Source organism: Chiloscyllium punctatum, chromosome 28 (assembly GCF_047496795.1).
Source record: "Chiloscyllium punctatum isolate Juve2018m chromosome 28, sChiPun1.3, whole genome shotgun sequence".
In the NCBI taxonomy this organism is placed as follows: domain Eukaryota; kingdom Metazoa; phylum Chordata; class Chondrichthyes; order Orectolobiformes; family Hemiscylliidae; genus Chiloscyllium; species Chiloscyllium punctatum.
In genome coordinates, this window is record NC_092766.1 from 9,215,632 (window position 1) to 9,232,271 (window position 16,640).

The 16,640-nt window shown below is 45.0% G+C and overlaps 1 protein-coding gene and 1 long non-coding RNA gene across 2 annotated transcripts in view; one reads left to right on the plus strand and one right to left on the minus strand.

Annotated features, from left to right (window-relative positions):
* Positions 1-264: 264 nt before the first annotated feature.
* On the plus strand, positions 265-9,522 carry LOC140453975 (uncharacterized). The gene is made up of 2 exons (XR_011952531.1): positions 265-546; positions 8,641-9,522. It is a non-coding gene; the product is annotated as an uncharacterized lncRNA (long non-coding RNA).
* The window catches only part of thbs3a (thrombospondin 3a), an 81,471-nt gene continuing 70,257 nt past the window's right edge, over positions 5,427-16,640 (minus strand). The window contains exons 19-23 of the mRNA XM_072548862.1: positions 13,916-13,964; positions 13,287-13,483; positions 9,592-9,764; positions 6,988-7,127; positions 5,427-6,192 (exon numbers count right to left, since the gene is read on the minus strand). Of these exons, the coding sequence (XP_072404963.1) occupies positions 6,128-6,192; positions 6,988-7,127; positions 9,592-9,764; positions 13,287-13,483; positions 13,916-13,964 (624 nt within the window). The 3' untranslated portion in view covers positions 5,427-6,127. The remainder of the gene's footprint in view (positions 6,193-6,987; positions 7,128-9,591; positions 9,765-13,286; positions 13,484-13,915; positions 13,965-16,640) is intronic.

Genomic DNA, 16,640 nt, shown 5'->3' on the forward strand with positions numbered 1-16,640 from the left:
CACTTTCCCCAGTCTTTCACTATGAGGGTCGACTGTTACTGAGCATGGAGAAGTTCTTTTTTTATAAATATCCTGTACCACCTTTGATTGTAACTGGGTATATATGGGTCTATTGTGATCAGATTCTGTCCAACACTGACCCTGTGTGTTCACAATCGCATTCTGGAAGGGGTTTTGACCTTATTATGAATTGCTCAATGTCCAATGAGGAAGAAGCTGTCACTGTCCCAGGGCAATTTGCCAGAAGGTGCTGAAACTTGCAGAAAAAAAAGTGGAGGCCCCTTTAAGTGTCAGTTCAAGCCCGAGTGAGCAGAGTCGTTCCTTTTGTTGGTGTGAGGGAAAAGGGCGGGTTCCGAGAAACCCTTTTAGACCAAATGCTGTTGCAGGGGAAGCCGCAGACTGCTCCCTCGGAGCTGAAGACTGAGTGCTGCCGAAGCAGGGAACCCTGTCCCCAGGGAGGAGGGCAGCTGTGAAAGATGTGTTTCTGAGCAGAGAAGCTTCGGAAGCTGTTGCAAAGAAGTTAATAATGCAGTAAAATGAACCGAGGTAAGAACAAAACAGAGAAAATAAATCGTTGTTAATTTGAAGTGAAGTTGAATTCTCCAGATCTGTTGGGTTTACAGTTTTATAACAGGGAGTTAACGTTTACCTTGCTCTTTGAGTAAACTTTGTAAAAACTTTCCCCCGCTCTGGTTTCTAGTTCTCCTTTTGTTCCTCTCCTTTTTCATCACTTTCTCCCCCCTCCTTTTCTCCCTCTTCTGCCTCTCTATTGAGCTGGTTTTGCGGAGTTGCTAGGTGCCCCGTCACCATGACGACCACCAGTTCCTCTATACAGCCCAGTTATTCATTATGTAATGTTTGTTTTTGTCCTTTCCCAAGAAACCCAACTTGGCTTACCAAGTGAAAAAGAAGAATTTGCAGCATCGTGGCCCTCTGTTCGAAGCAGGCATTAATCCATACACCGTGTTTCTTTAATTGTCATAACCTGAGCTCAACCACAGTCTTTGCCTTCACTAAAATCCTCTAATCAAGAAAAATATTTTATCCAGAGCTGGAAAAGTGATGGTGAAATTAATTCAGCGATCTCAAAGAACTTTGATTCATGGATGCTAATATCCCGTAGAGATTAGTTTAGACCAAGAACGATTAAGTCAAGGATTAGGTTAGGTTAGATTCCCTACAGTGTGGAAACAGGCCCTTTAACCCAACAAGGTAAAAACAATTACTACAGATGCTGGAAACCAGATTCTGGATTAGTGGTGCTGGAAGACCACAGCAGTTCAGGCAGCATCCGAGGAGTAGTAAAATCGACATTTCGGGCAAAAGCCCTTCATCAGGAATGAAGGGCTTTTGCCTGAAATGTAGATTTTACTGCTCCTCAGATGCTGCCTGAACTGCTGTGCCCTTCAACCCAACCAGTCCACACCGACCCACCGAAGAGTAACCCACCCAGACCCATTTCCCTCTGAATGATGCACCTAACACTACGGGCAATTTAGCACGGCCAATCCACCCTAACCTGCACATCTTTGGACTGTGGGAGGAAACCAGAGCACCCGGAGGAAACCCACGCAGACACCGGGAGAATGTACAAACTCCACTCCGAGGCTGGAATCAAACCTGGGTCCTGGCGCTTTGAGGTTGCAGTGCTAACCACTGACCCACCATGCCGCCCAAAGCAGTAAGGAGCAGACCAGTAGGCCCCTTGATACCTGATAAGATCATAGCTGATCTGATTGTGGTCTCAAGGTCACCATACTGTCGACCCTGGTTATAGTCTTTGACTCCCTTGAATTGGGAATCTATGTCAACTCAAGCCTTGAAAATATTCTTTGACCTTGCTCTCCTTGACTAACAACTCTCTAAGGAAAAGAAATCTCCATCTTAAATTTGAAGCCCCTATATTTTTAAATTGTGTCCTCTGGTATCTCCATCAGGAACTCACCTTGCCAATCCCATTAGCATTGATGTGTTTCAATAAGAGCATCTCTCAATCTTCTGTCCTCAATCTCCAAACAAAATAATCTCCACTGGGAAATTAACCTCAAGACCTTTCCAGCGAGATTAATCCAGAAATTCCCACATCTGAAGTAGAGGGTTTCAACTGAACATGTTTCACATCACTGCTTGCAATGTTGTATCACAAAATGATTGCAATTCTGATGTAGGTAAGTTTGGAACATTTTAGCTTTCTCCATATTGGAGTTGATGTGTGTGCTGGTGTTAGATTTAGGTGGACTACATCCAAACTCACACCACACCAGTAGCTCGACAGGTTTATTTGAAATCACATGCTTTTGGAGCAATGCTCATTTGTGCGATGGAATAGTGCTCCAAAAGCTTGTGATTTCAAATAAACCTGTTGGACTATAACCTGGTGTCGTGTAACTTCTGACCTTTACCAGATTTCTGAACTAGAACACCTTCAATAATATTCTTTCACAGATTAAAATTTATGAAACCAAAATAACTCCTGAAGAATGAATTTAAAACATTGTGTTTTGCTTTAGAAATCTAAGATCATCCAAATAAATGCTCCTGAGACTGGCTTGTCACTTTATTTCTGAGACAGATACTCAACCCGTTGGACTTGTTTCCTTCCCCACCAATTCTTCCTTTGTTTAAATGCTGCTATTATCTCCTTCAGGTTGATTGGTAATGTTACAGAATTGAAGAAGCTACTCTAACTGACCGTCTGGTGCGGGATGAGGTGCACTGTTGTCTCATTACCTTCCAATATTGCACTCGTCCCGGCCTCCTGGTCTGGCTGGATTGCCACGCTGGGTGGTAATTGCTGTGATCAGATATGGCAGGATTCCTTTCATTCTAAGGTTGGGAGGGCTGTAATTTGCATTGAGTTTTTTCTTAAAGGCATTGCACTCATCCCGGCCAGAGTCTGAGAGGGTTGCACAGCTCAGGAACATGTCGCTTTAATTGGAAGATGCTTAATGGACTCTCTTCTTGTCCACGAAGAACTCCACAACTGGCCTGGTGTGTCCTCTTGCCTCATCCAGCAGATCAACAGGAAACAAGATACATAGGCTGGGATCCCACCTAATAACTTAAATATTCACTCCCACCCACCATTGATACACAGTGGCAGCAGTATGGATCAACAACAAGATGCACTTGAGCAACTTACCCAGAGTTCTCTGACAGCACCTTCCTAACCCGTGACCTCTACTATGTAGAAACAAAAGAGCAACAGATACGTCAAACATCCCCACCTACAAGTTCTCCTCCAAGTCACACACTATCCTGATTTGAAATTTGATTGCATTTCGTTTACTGTTGCTGGGTCAAAGTCCTGGAGTCCCCTTCGTTAACAGCACTGTGCCTGCCCGTGTTACATGGACTGCAGTGACACAAGGAGGCAGCTGAACTTCACTCTCTCATGGGCAATTAATGATGGAAAATAAAGCTGGCCCACCCAGTATGGTCTTATGCTAGCATGGGACATGGCCAGTATTTGTCACTCATCCCTAAATGCCATGAAGTCAATAGTTTGCTAGGTCACTTTAGAGGGTAGTTAAGCATATCACAACGTTTGAAGTCAGACAAAGGCCAGACCAGGTAAGGATGTCAGATTTCTTTCCCTAAAGGACATTAATGAACTGGATGGCATTTTATGACAATCTGCAGTGGCCATAGGCCTTCCATCAGACCAACTTTTAATTCCAGATGTTTTTTAAACCGAATTCAAATTTCACTAATATGCCAAGAAATGTTGCCAGAACAGAAATGCTTTGCTTTCAGATGATCTCCTGAAGGGCAACATGTCGACAAAAAAATGGGAGGCAGCTAAGGAGGACATCCGATATTATGGCTCAGGAACAGGTCACCATAGTCAGGAATAGGAAGAGTGTCTCACTTTGATGAGATTGAACCAGATGACAGCAGTTTCAGTTGGACGTTGATGGAAAAGCGTTGGAGGAGGATGGTGGGGACTCCTGTGTCAAAACTTACCGACAGGTCAAAAAGGATGACAAAGGAAAGTTTACTTTTGTCACTGAGACAGTGAATATGAATTATGATTTGGATAAGTTGCTTGTGATTGCATACCATGGCAAGGGCAGAAGTTTGATTAAATGTCTCCAAGAATGGAGTTCCAGAAAAGATGGTCACAGATTTAGAGGTGACAGCATAATCAAGGTCCTTATGGAAGAGAGAAAGGTTGGGAATGGGTGTTACTTTACAGAGATGGTGGGATCAAGGATTTATTTTTTATTTTGACTTCAGAGATGGTAATGGCAGAGAGAGAGAGAGAGAGAGCGAGACAAGAGTCTAGATTGGAGTGGTGCTGGAAAAGCACAGCAGGTCAGGCAGCATCCAAGGAGCAGGAAAATCGACGTTTTGGGCAAAAGCCCTTCATCAGGAATAAGGCAGGGAGCCTCCAGGGTGGAGAGATAAATGGGAGGGGGGGTGGGCCTGGGGAGAAGGTAGCATAGAGTACAATAGGTGGATGGAGGTGATAGGTCGGAGAGGAGGGTGGAGTGGATAGGTGGGAGGGAAGATTGGCAGGTAGGACAGGTCATAGGGATGGTGCTGAGCTGGAAGGTTGGAACTGGGGTAAGGTGGGGGAGGGGAAATGAGGAAGCTGGTGAAGTCCACTAAGTCCGAAACGTCGATTTTAGATTAGATTACTTTTACAGTGTGGAAACAGGCCCTTCGGCCCAAGTCCACACTGACCCGCCGAAGCGCACCCACCCAGACCCATTCCCCTACATTTACCCCTGCACCTAACACTATAGGCAATTTAGCACGGCCAATTCACCTGACCTGCACATCTTTAGACTGTGGGAGGAAACCGGAGCACTGGAGGAAACCCACACAGACACTGGGAGAATGTGCAAACTCCATACAGTCAGTTGCCTGAGGCGGGATTTTCCTGCTCCTCAGATGCTGCCTGACCTGCTGCGCTTTTCCAGCACCACTCTGATCTAATCTCTGATCTCCAGCATCTGCAGTCCTCACGTTCCCCTAGACAGAGAGAGAGAGAGAGAGAGAGAGAGAAAACCCCTTCAGAGAAACAGTTTATAATACAAGTCAGCATGGGTCCAGAACGAAAGGTTAAGTGGTGAACAGCTTTGTGGGAACTGGTTAAGAGAGGACGGGAGGTGGAAAAAGTGAGCTTGAAGGGGACGGGGATGGGGATGGGGACTGGGGTGGGGGCGGGGGTGGGGTGAAGATAAGCAACAAATAGGAGAAAGGTGAAATTTGAACTTTCAAAGACATTTGGCCCATTGGTATTGTGGAATGACAGGACATAGCATAGTCAGCTATCAGGTACTCCCACTCATAGTGACAGAGAAGTATGTGAACTGTTTCTACTTACAGCTTCAGGTAGGGGTGGAGGAAAAGGGTGGATGAATAAGTAACTGATGAATATCTACTTCCTTACTGAAATAACTCCATAGAGGCCAGTATGCCGTCACCAAGTCACCCTTTATTTACATGTAGAGATACTGATCCAGCTCCTTCAGAGCCAGTTTTCAGAATGAACAGGGTGTCTGACACTCCTGTTCTTATCTGTCACACAGATTGGACCAGATTAACAGCTCCAGTCAGCAAACCACCTGGTTTCTCTCACACTGGAAGGGGAGTAATGTGTCTGATGTGCATAGTGACACCACTGCTCCCTCTCAATGGAAAATCTTAGACATGTACAAGAGTAAAAACTTCAAATGCCTGGCTGGAGTGAGTCAAACTGGCAGACAACAGCTGCTCAACGTGGAGACGCTGATACCAAGGACTGGCCTGTGCCAAAGACAGTGGTGAGATGAGGAGGGGTAATTTACGAATTGGAAGCTCAGTAGTGAAAGACAGATTAGAGGGAGAAAACATCTGTAAATATTTGTTATTGAAATGGAAACCTTGGGGGAAATAACATAATGACCCCTCGCTGTCACCCCTCGTAACCCTTGCCCCCTGGCAGTGACCCTGGACCAACATTTACTTTGACAATCAGACTGCCAGCCAGGTTTTACCATTTTCTTTTCTATTTTAAAAATTTTTTTTTGAGTTTTAAACAGTTGTTTGACGTTGAAATTTTGGCCAAATTCACTGGTTCTGGAAACGATTGACAAGGGCTCCTGATGTCACCTGGCAATAAGAACCTCTCAAATCTTCAGCGTGCTCCCATCTGGAGTTGCAGCAACTTCCGAAATGGCTCAAAGTCATCAGGAATTGTGTCTGTGAGACAAACAAGCAGAGGAAGGAAAGATCAAGTGAGCTGAATAATCAATCTGACATATTTCTCCTCTGTGCCCAGCCAAGCATTTCCATCACTATTAATTTGAAGTTAGTATTTTGTGGGCTATGGGCAGCTTCCAAGCCAATCACCATTCCTGACTTAGAATTGTAACACCATTCCTTCAATACCACGAGCTCAAAATCCTGGAATTCCCTCCATAACCGCGAGGTGATAGCTCAAGAAGGCAGATCACCTTCACCTTGTCAAGGGCTGTTATTGCTTGGGCTGCAGAGTTTTGGCTATGAAGTCAGATTGGATGGTCTGGGGTGGTTTTCCTTGGAACAGAGGAGACTGATTGAGATGTTTAAAATTGTGGGGGGGCGTAATCAGGATAGACAGGAAGAAATGTTTCTTCCTAGCGAGGGGACCAATGATCAGGTAGCATAGATTTAAAATAAAGGGTAGGAGGTTTAGAAAGGATATGAAGATATGTTTTTTTCATGCAGAGGGTGATGAGTATCTGGAACCCACTGCTGGTAAGGGTGGTAGAGGCCAAACCCTCCACATTGAAGGAAAATTCACGCAACAATGCTAAGGCATGCAAGACCATTGGCAAAGTGCTAGAAAATGGGACTAGAACAGTTTGGTGGCTGTTCTGATTGGCAAGACTCAATGGGCCGAAAGACTTTTTTTCTGTGCTGTAGACCTCTATGACTAGAGACAGGCATTAAGTGCTGACCCAGCCAGCAATTCCCACATTTTAAGTGAATGAATAAAAAAAAAGCTGTTCTCACCATTACACCTGTAGCGCAGATTGGACCAAATAATATTCTCCTGAGAGAAGCAGAAGACACCAAGGCGTCCTCCACGCATGGTTGTATCAATTGTAACGCCTGAATCTGCCACAAGATTAGGTCCTTCATACAATTTGACTCTGAAAGGAGAATGAAGACACAGCTTTATAACTAAATGAAATGTTTATTGTTTGTACCCCTTAAAATGGCACAGTGTGTTTGTAATCACTAACATTGTCTGCCTAGTGAAATAGAGCTGGAAATATACAGCAGATTATTCAGTCTGCAAGCTGGACTACGGACCTTTGGCTGTGTAGCCTTCAGACACCCATGCTGCGAAAAAAAATGGAGGACGTGGATCTGAAATCTTGGCTCAATGTTAGGTCAGAAGGCAGCAGAGTAATCAGATGCTGAGCTCAAAATTTGTGTGAAACTACACTGAAACAGTGGAGGGGAAGAGAGATCAGTCAATTAAAGTAGGTGTGGGTGTGTTCCAAGAAGCGGGTGATGGAGGAGGGTGATCGAGATCACATGCAGACACAAAGACATTGACAAATATAGAAAGTGCGAGAGAAACTGAGCAGGTTTGGCTGCAGCTATTGAGACAAAAACAGAGTTAATTTCTCATGTTGCATATGACTCTTAATACTTAAGACATTAAGCTCTACAGACAGATACTCAATATTTAATCTTGAGAAACATATTTCACTCATACCTTTTGAGGAAAGTGGTTAGGGTATGGAATGTCTGCCCAGGAGTTTAGTGAAGGCAGGTTCAATCACAAAGAAATTGAATACGCACCTGAAGGGACAAAATGTATGAGGTGATAGGGAAAGAATGGGACTGCTACTTTATCCTACAAACCTATGACAAGGGAAATCACACTCCAGAACTGTACACACTAACTGAGAGAGGGATCAATCGAGTAAAAGTCAGAATTCACAGAAAACTAGACAATATTTCTGTTTTCCCAGGAGCGTTAGAGGCTGAGGGGTGACCTTATAGAGGTTTACAAAATTATGACAGGCACGGATAGGATAAATAGACAAAGTCTTTTCCCTGGGGTGGGGGAGTCCAGAACTAGAGGGCGTAGGTTTAGGGTGAGAGGGGAAAGATATAAAAGAGACCTAAGGGGTAACTTTTTCATGCAGAGGGTGACACGTGTATAGAATGAGCTGCCAGAGGAAGTGGTGGAGGCTGGTACAATTGCAACATTTAAGAGGCATTTGATTGGGTATATGAATAGGAAGGGTTTGGAGGGATATGGGCTGGGTGCTGGCAGGTGGGACTAGATTAGGTTGGGATATCTGGTCGGCATGGATGGGTTGGACTGAAGGGTCTGTATTCATGCTGTACATCTCTATGACTCTATTTGCAACTCAACTTTGCACTACCAATATTTCTCTCTAACTGCACTGTGTGGCTGTGTGTCTGTCTCCTAAGTTGGCCTCTCTTTGACCCTTTACCCTACCTCCTTTCTCAGTCTCTAAATACACTGTATGTGCCTCTGACAATTGTCTGTGTTTCTTGGTCTGTGTGTAAGTATGTTTCTCAATCTCTCACTGTGCTTCCCTATCTTCTCACTATCTGTGCCTCTCTGCCTTTAACTGCACGTTTCAGCAAACTGAATCTTTTTTCTGAGTTTGCTTTCAGGATCTGAAATCGGACAGAGTTCTAACAACGGAACAAATGGAATTGCTGGAAGTTGGGAGTCATGCTGAACTGATGATGCAGAACTCAGATTCCAAACAGTAACTTCAGCCTGTCAGCTATTGTCTCCAGATTTACATTTCAATAGAAATGGGGCCCTAACTGACCTGCCAGGATCCTGTTGCTATGGGAATGTTTCTTGGTTACCAGAGGAAAAGGATGTCTTTTGTGCTTGGAGAACGTGTTCAGCATTCACTAGAATGACAAAACACAACTCCAAAATCAAACCTCCAATCAGCCAACATATGGGCTGTCTCTACTCATTGGGACTGATTCCAAGGTACAAGATTACCAGGCAAACCTTTGTCAAACCTTCAAAATCCCTAAACCATCCATGGCTTCCACAGATTCTTTAATAGCCATCACTGAAAATTCAAATCTATTGTGAATACGCAAAGGATAACTGACCAATTCTTCTGGGAAGAAATAGGGAAACTTTGACTCGGGGTTGGGGAGATTTCTGATGACCATAACTCTCCTATGGCCAGGTGCTGGCAGGTGGGACTAGATTGGGTTGGGATCACTGATCAGCATGGATAGTTGGATGGAAGGGTCTGTTTCCATGCTGAACATCTCTGTGACCCTATGACGATACTGGCTAACAAAAAGGCAAAGGCAAGGTTCAGTATTCCACCTTATGTCCCCTGGAATTCTCTCCCTCAACCTCTCCACTCCCCTCCTTTAAGATGCTCCTTCAAATCTACCTCTCATCTGTTCCAATGTTTGTGACACAGTGTCAAATTCTATTTACGATTTCACAGTGAACCGTTTTCGACATTTCACTCTATAATAGCACTATTTAAATTAAAGGTACATTTAATAAGGGCTCAGTGTGTGTTTGTGAATGGGACTTAGACTTACCGGTGTCTAATGAACATGTGACTGTATGCTCACCTGATATAGCCGACTTGTGGCCTGTGCACCAGCTGCCATCTGTAGGATGTCTTGTCCTTCCATCCCACATCACGGGGATCTTTCCACAGCAGTGTGACCTGGTCTTGGGTGGTGCCAGTATTCCACAGTGCATTCCTGAGGTATTCTCCTGGGCCAGTCTTTGATTTCACGGCCTGATTGGGAACCAAAGTGAAGGACAAGTTAGTAATCTGAATGATGCATCATCGCCATAAACATCATATTTAAATTCATTATACAGACCCATTGTTTAGGCTAATTGGTGGATCACTCAGTATGTGTGTGTGAACGTCACACTTTTGAGCCAGTGCTTCTAATGGTGTGGGAAGCTGAATGGATTGATCCCCTTCCTGTATTTCTGCACCAAAGTGGTCAAGTTCAGTGTTTACATGTAGACAATCTAATCATTTTGATCCCTGAACTCTCTTTCTCTTTGGTGACACAAAGCAGGGCTATTATACTGTTAGTGATCGCTTTGCTGACATGAGGGACATCTGGAGAGGAGGTGAGCCAGATTTGTTGGGGGCAAGGCCAGGGGGAGTTGTGAGGAGAGAGTGAGTAAATGTAGGGTTCTTTGGTGATGCCAAAAGAAGGATGCCTCAGTGCCAGGGACCTGGGTTTAATTCCCGCCTCGGGCGACTGTCTGTGTGGAGTTTGCACATTCTCCCAGTGTCTGCGTGGGTTTCCTCTCACAGTCCAAAGATATGCAGGTCAGGTGAATTGGCCATGCTAAATTGCCCGTAGTGTTAGGTAGATTAGTCAGGAGTAAATGTAGGGGAATGGGTCGTTCTTCGGAGGGTCGGTGTGGACTTGTTGGGCTGAAGGGCGTGTTTCCACACTGTAGGGAATCTAATAAAAAAACCTGAGGGTACAGGGCAATGAGGGGAAGGGCAGGGGGCTGATTTAATGTTCAAGGAGGATGCAGACCGGGGTGGCCCGCCAAGGATTCAGCAGCATTGGCAGTCACCCATGTACCTGGCTGTCTGGGGTTAAGAGCCTGAAAGAGGGAACAAAGCTGAAGAGGGTCTTTGTTTACTGTGGCTCCACCAACAATGTGTAGTCTGGAGAATTTCAGCTGCAATAATTTGATAGCAGTCTGCAGCAACTCAATGTGTGTCTGTGAGTCGAACACAGCTCCTTATTAGGGGAGGATTGGGTACACAGTTAGGTCAGGTATACTATGTGCCTCAAATTATCAGCTTGGAGAATAATCACTATTCACTTGTTGAGATTCTGGTTACTGAGTTAGCAGGAACAGTCTATTAATTGCTGAGAATCTGATTACTGAGTTAGCTGAAATGTGTCTGGCATTCACTGAGATTCTGGTTACCGAGTTAGCAGGGACAGGTCTGTCACTCGCTGAGATTCTGGTTAGTGAGTTACCAGGAACAGGTCGGTCACTCACTGAGATTCTGGTTACTGAGTTAGCAGGAACAGGTCTGTCACTCACTAAGATACTGGTTACTGAGTTAGCAGGGACAGGTCTGTCACTTGCTGAGATTCTGGTTACTGAGTTATCAGGAACAGGTCAGTCTGTTTATGAGACTCTGGTTACTGAGTTAGCAGGGACAGGTCTGTCACTCACTGAGATTCTGGTTACTGAGTTAGCAGGGACAGGTCTGTCTCTCACTGAGATTCTTGTTTCTGAGTTAGCAGGAACAGGTCTATATCTCGCTGAGATTCTGGTTACTGAGTTAGCAGGAACAGGTCTATATCTCGCTGAGATTCCGGTTACTGAGTTAGCAGGGACAGGTCTGTCAGTTGCTAAGTTTCTGGTAAGTGAGTTAGCAGGGATTAGTCTGTCACTCACTAAGATTCTGGGTACTGAGTTAGCATAGACAGGTCTGTCTCTCACTGAGACTCTGGTTACTGAGTTAGCAGGAACAGGTCTGTCTCTCGCTGAGATTCTGGTTACTGAGTTATCAGGAACAGGTCTATGTCTCGCTGAGATTCTGGTTACTGAGTTAGCAGGAACAGGTTTGTCACTCACTGAGATTCTTGTTCCTGAGTTGGCGGGGACAGGTCTGTCTCTCACTGAGATTCTGGTTACTGAGTTAGTAGAAACAGATCTGTCTCTCACTGAGATTCTGGTTACTGAGTTAGCAGGAACAGGTCTATGTCTCCCTGAGATTCTGGTTACTCAGTTAGCAGAAACAGATCTGTCTCTCACTGAGAGTCAGGGTACTGAGTTAGCAGGGACAGGTCTGTCTCTCACTGAAATTCTGGTTACTGAGTTAGCAGGAACAGGTCTATGTCTCACTGAGATTCTGGTTACTGAGTTAGTAGAAACAGATCTGTCTCTCACTGAGATTCTGGTTACTGAGTTAGCAGGAACATGTCTGTCTCTCACTGAGGTTCTGGTTACTGAGTTAGCAGGGACAGGTCTGTCTCTCACTGAGATTCTTGTTGCTGAGTTAGCAGGGACAGGTCTGTCAGTTGCTAAGTTTCTGGTAAGTGAGTTAGCAGGGATTAGTCTGTCACTCACTGAGATTCTGGTTACTGAGTTAGCATAGACAGGTCTGTCTCTCACTGAGACTCTGGTTACTGAGTTAGCAGGAACAGATCTGTCTCTCACTGAGACTCTGGTTACTGAGTTAGCAGGGACAGGTCTGTCTCTCACTGAGATTCTGGTTAATGAGTTAGCAGGAACAGGTCCGTCTCTCGCTGAGAGTCTGGTTACTGAGTTAGCAGGAACAGGTCTATGTCTCCCTGAGATTCTGGTTACTCAGTTAGCAGAAACAGATCTGTCTCTCACTGAGAGTCAGGGTACTGAGTTAGCAGGGACAGGTCTGTCTCTCACTGAAATTCTGGTTACTGAGTTAGCAGGAACAGGTCTATGTCTCACTGAGATTCTGGTTACTGAGTTAGTAGAAACAGATCTGTCTCTCACTGAGATTCTGGTTACTGAGTTAGCAGGAACATGTCTGTCTCTCACTGAGGTTCTGGTTACTGAGTTAGCAGGGACAGGTCTGTCTCTCACTGAGATTCTTGTTGCTGAGTTAGCAGGGACAGGTCTGTCAGTTGCTAAGTTTCTGGTAAGTGAGTTAGCAGGGATTAGTCTGTCACTCACTGAGATTCTGGTTACTGAGTTAGCATAGACAGGTCTGTCTCTCACTGAGACTCTGGTTACTGAGTTAGCAGGAACAGATCTGTCTCTCACTGAGACTCTGGTTACTGAGTTAGCAGGGACAGGTCTGTCTCTCACTGAGATTCTGGTTAATGAGTTAGCAGGAACAGGTCCGTCTCTCGCTGAGAGTCTGGTTACTGAGTTAGCAGGGACAGGTCTATGTCTCGCTGAGATTCTGGTTACTGAGTTAGCAGGAACAGGTCTGTCTCTCGCTGAGATTCTGGTTACTGAGTTAGCAGGGACAGGTCTGTCTCTCACTGAGATTCTGGTTACTGAGTTAGCAGGAACAGGTCCGTCTGTTTGTGGAGATTCGGGTTACTGAGCATGCAAGAACCAGCTTGACTGTTGCTGAGATTCTGGTGACTGTGCGTGCAGGGAACGACCTGTCTCTCGCCCAGTTTCTGGCTATTGGGAGTGCTGGGACAGGTCTATTTATCACTGAGCTTCAGGTTGGTGAGTTAGCAGGAACAGGACCATCTCTCGCTGATATTCAAGTTATTGAGTGAGGAGGAAGAGGCCTATCTCTCACAACTTGGTGCATTGGTTTCACCTTGAGCTGAAGACCAGGCTCAGCCATTGCACGGAATGGTGTAGATTGCCAGTATAACTGCTCTGTCTGTTTCCACATCACCACGTAGAAGCTGGAACTGTCCTGGTAGCCAAAGATAAAGCCAGCGTAATCATCATCTGTCACAGTATTCACGTGGAATGTGCCTTCAAAGTCCACACCATTGAACGCAGTATAACCTGGGACATGAGTGCGGGAATAGTATGATCAACATTATCTTCTTACAACAGCATCAACCACTCAGTTTGAATGATGTTGCGTCAAACAACAGCTGATGAAAACATAATCAAAAATCTCCTGTTAACTTTATCGATCTTTGCTTTTATAAAGGAGCAATGTTAAATTCCATGTATATTGGGGCCGAATCTAACAAAACTTCAAACACTCTCAGCACTCGTGAGATACGGTATAAAGTTCCCTCAAGATTGTCCACATCGACCTGTCAGGATGTGGGAAACATCTGGATTTCTAATGTAGAAGTTTTCAAGATTAGTTCAATAATAAAACCCTGATGATTGTGGTCAATGAAACCATTCTGTTTTCAGTCAGTCTAGTTCAGGTTGTGTTGCTAACATCACATTTCACTGATTGAACAAATCACACCAACTTACCGACAGCTAATCCAGGGTCACTGTTCATAGTCTGAACAATCTCCATTCCCTGTCACACAAACACAAAAATTATTTATGAAACACCAGGACCTGCTGGGCTTGTTGAAGGAAGGTGAGGAGCACGCCAAGGTCAGGGATACTTGGGAGGCTGGAGCGGGATGATTTTGTCTTACCAATGTTTAACCTGAGGGCTTTGTAGTTGGTCCAACATTAGATGTTGAAGTGTAACAGCAGAGAAGGCGTTATCAGGGTACCTTTGCAAACTGAAACCTTTGCATAATGTTACCTAACGGGTAGCAAGCTGGTCAATGAGAAAGAGGTCAGAAAACAAGAAAACATTTCCAATGAGCCAACAACAAGCAACAAGTGGAGAACACATTGTTGAAGATACTGTGCCTGTATTTGGATAAATCAGTAAAATTAGATCGTTCCATGGAAAAGGGAGACAGCTGTTGAAGAATGAAGTCAAATCATGTAAGTCAATGTTGCCAAGAGATTGAGAAGTAATAATGATCCATATTTGTAGCTGAAGAGAATTTTGTTCATTACCTTTGTTAGGATTTTGAATATTATGGGACAGTTCCAGAGATTTATAGCTGAGTTGTGGAAAAGATGTCATCATGGCTTTTGGAGATTTTCATCGTGTTTTTGTGAGTGGTGAGATGTTGACCAGGTTGGGTTAGATTTGGGTTGTACTGATGGTGATAGACAGCAGGAGTCCAGAGACAGTTATTCAGAACTGCCAAGCATCTTCCAACTGGCCTCTGACAACTGCACATTGCTCAGTGAGTGCATCATAACAACATGGTGATGGGCCAATGTACCCTTAATCACGAATGCAGTCAGAACGATCCTTCTAAGTGCTGAGTGAATCCAACTCCACCAACATAAAGAGGAGGGATGAGCTTTAAATGGTTGGGGAGAGGGGGTGCACAGGTCAGGGGATATAATAAGTTTCAGGCAGAAGGATGGGGTTCAGTGCTGGGGCTGATATTGGGGAGATACAGCGTGGTTCAGAAATTTTGGTGGATTTTGAGAAGGGATCAAACGGCATGTGGGATGAGGTTGGATGTGTGACAGCAGGATAAATACCTGAGGAGGGGGGGGTCAAAGTGACCCTGGGGGGGGAACAGTCGGAAAAATACGTGAGGAGTGGGGTCAGTCAGAGTGACCCTGGGGGGGAACAGTAGGGTAAATACCTGAGGAACGGGGTCAGTCAGAGTTAATGTGGAGCTGAATGTACAAGTGGAGCTCTGGAGGTGACATTACAACTCAAAAAGTTGTGTTACCTTGGCTCCTCAGGAACCTGGTTTTCAGACTGAGTGAATCGTGTCTGCAGGGAGACTAGGTGCTTAATTTTTATAGTTGTTGTCTGCTAGGAATAGAGTGGGAGTAAGAGACCTGAGTTTGGTGACTAGTGTTTCAGTTAGTGCAGTCAGTTCCTGAATTGTTGTCTGCAGTTAATAAAGTTGAGTGGCATGAGAACTTTCCCCCACAGAATGCTCTTCCTGCAATGTGTGGGAAATCAGGGACATTACCAGTGTCTATGAAATATGCAGGAAATGTGTTCACCTGCGGATAGACTCACTATGGAGCATCCCTTAGGATGAGAGAATGTCATGAGTTGGTCACAACAATAGAAACAGCTGCATAGACAGAGAAGAGTTGGGTGATCATGAGGAAGGTGAGTTAAGTGTTGACGGGCAGTGTAGGAGTCCCATGTGGCCATTCCCCTGTCAAACTGGTATGTACTGTTTTGGATACTGTTGGCGGGGGATGGTCTGTCAGGGAAAGCAGCAGTCACATAGGTGACACCACGATTGCCGCTGTTGTACAGCATGGAGGGCTGAAGTGCAAGTGGACAGGAGTGACAGGGGACTCTATAGAAAAGGCATTTCTCTGGTTGCAAGTGACACTCCCAGGACAGTATGTTTCCTCCCTGGGGTCAGGGTCAAGCATGCATCTGAATACGAACAGGGGTGGGAAGGTAGCCAGAGGTTGTGGTCCATATTGGTACCAAAGACATCAGCAGAGAGAGAGAGAGATGTGACCCTGCAAAGGGAATTCTGAGAGTTTGGTGAAAAGCAGTATCTCTACGATTGCAATCTCAGGATTACTTCCCATGCCACGTGCCAGTATAGCTAGGTCGTGAGTATAATTAAATATATGGCTAAAGAAGTGGTGTAGGAGCAACAGTTTCAAACACATGGATCATTGGGAGGTCTTCAGGGCCAGGTGGGACCTGTCCAAGAAGAACAGGCTGCACTTAAACTGGACGGGCACCAAAATCCTGGCAGTCTAGTGCCAGTCAGGAGAGTTTAAATTTGTGTGACCCTGGGGAAGGGGTGGGGGGAAGGAGCTGTCGGTCGACAAGCCAAGTGACCAAGGAGGAATCAAAGACTGAGAGCAGTCACACTAAGAGGAAGGGCAGACATAGAGGGGATACTGAACATGGCAGGACTGATGGTCTGAGGTGCATTTGTCTTAACATGAGGAGTATGACAGGTAAGGCAGTTGAACTTGGAATAATATATATAACAAGGATATAGCTATTATAGAGACTTAGTAGAGAGAAGAACAAAGACTGGCAGCTTAATGTTCCAGGATTTAGATGTTAGTGGAATATGGACCATGTAAAGGCAAAAGTCTTTTAGTTTAGAAAGGCATCATGTAATGGTACAGTCTTCGTGGGCTGAATGGCCTGTTGTAGTAATCTTTGTCCAAG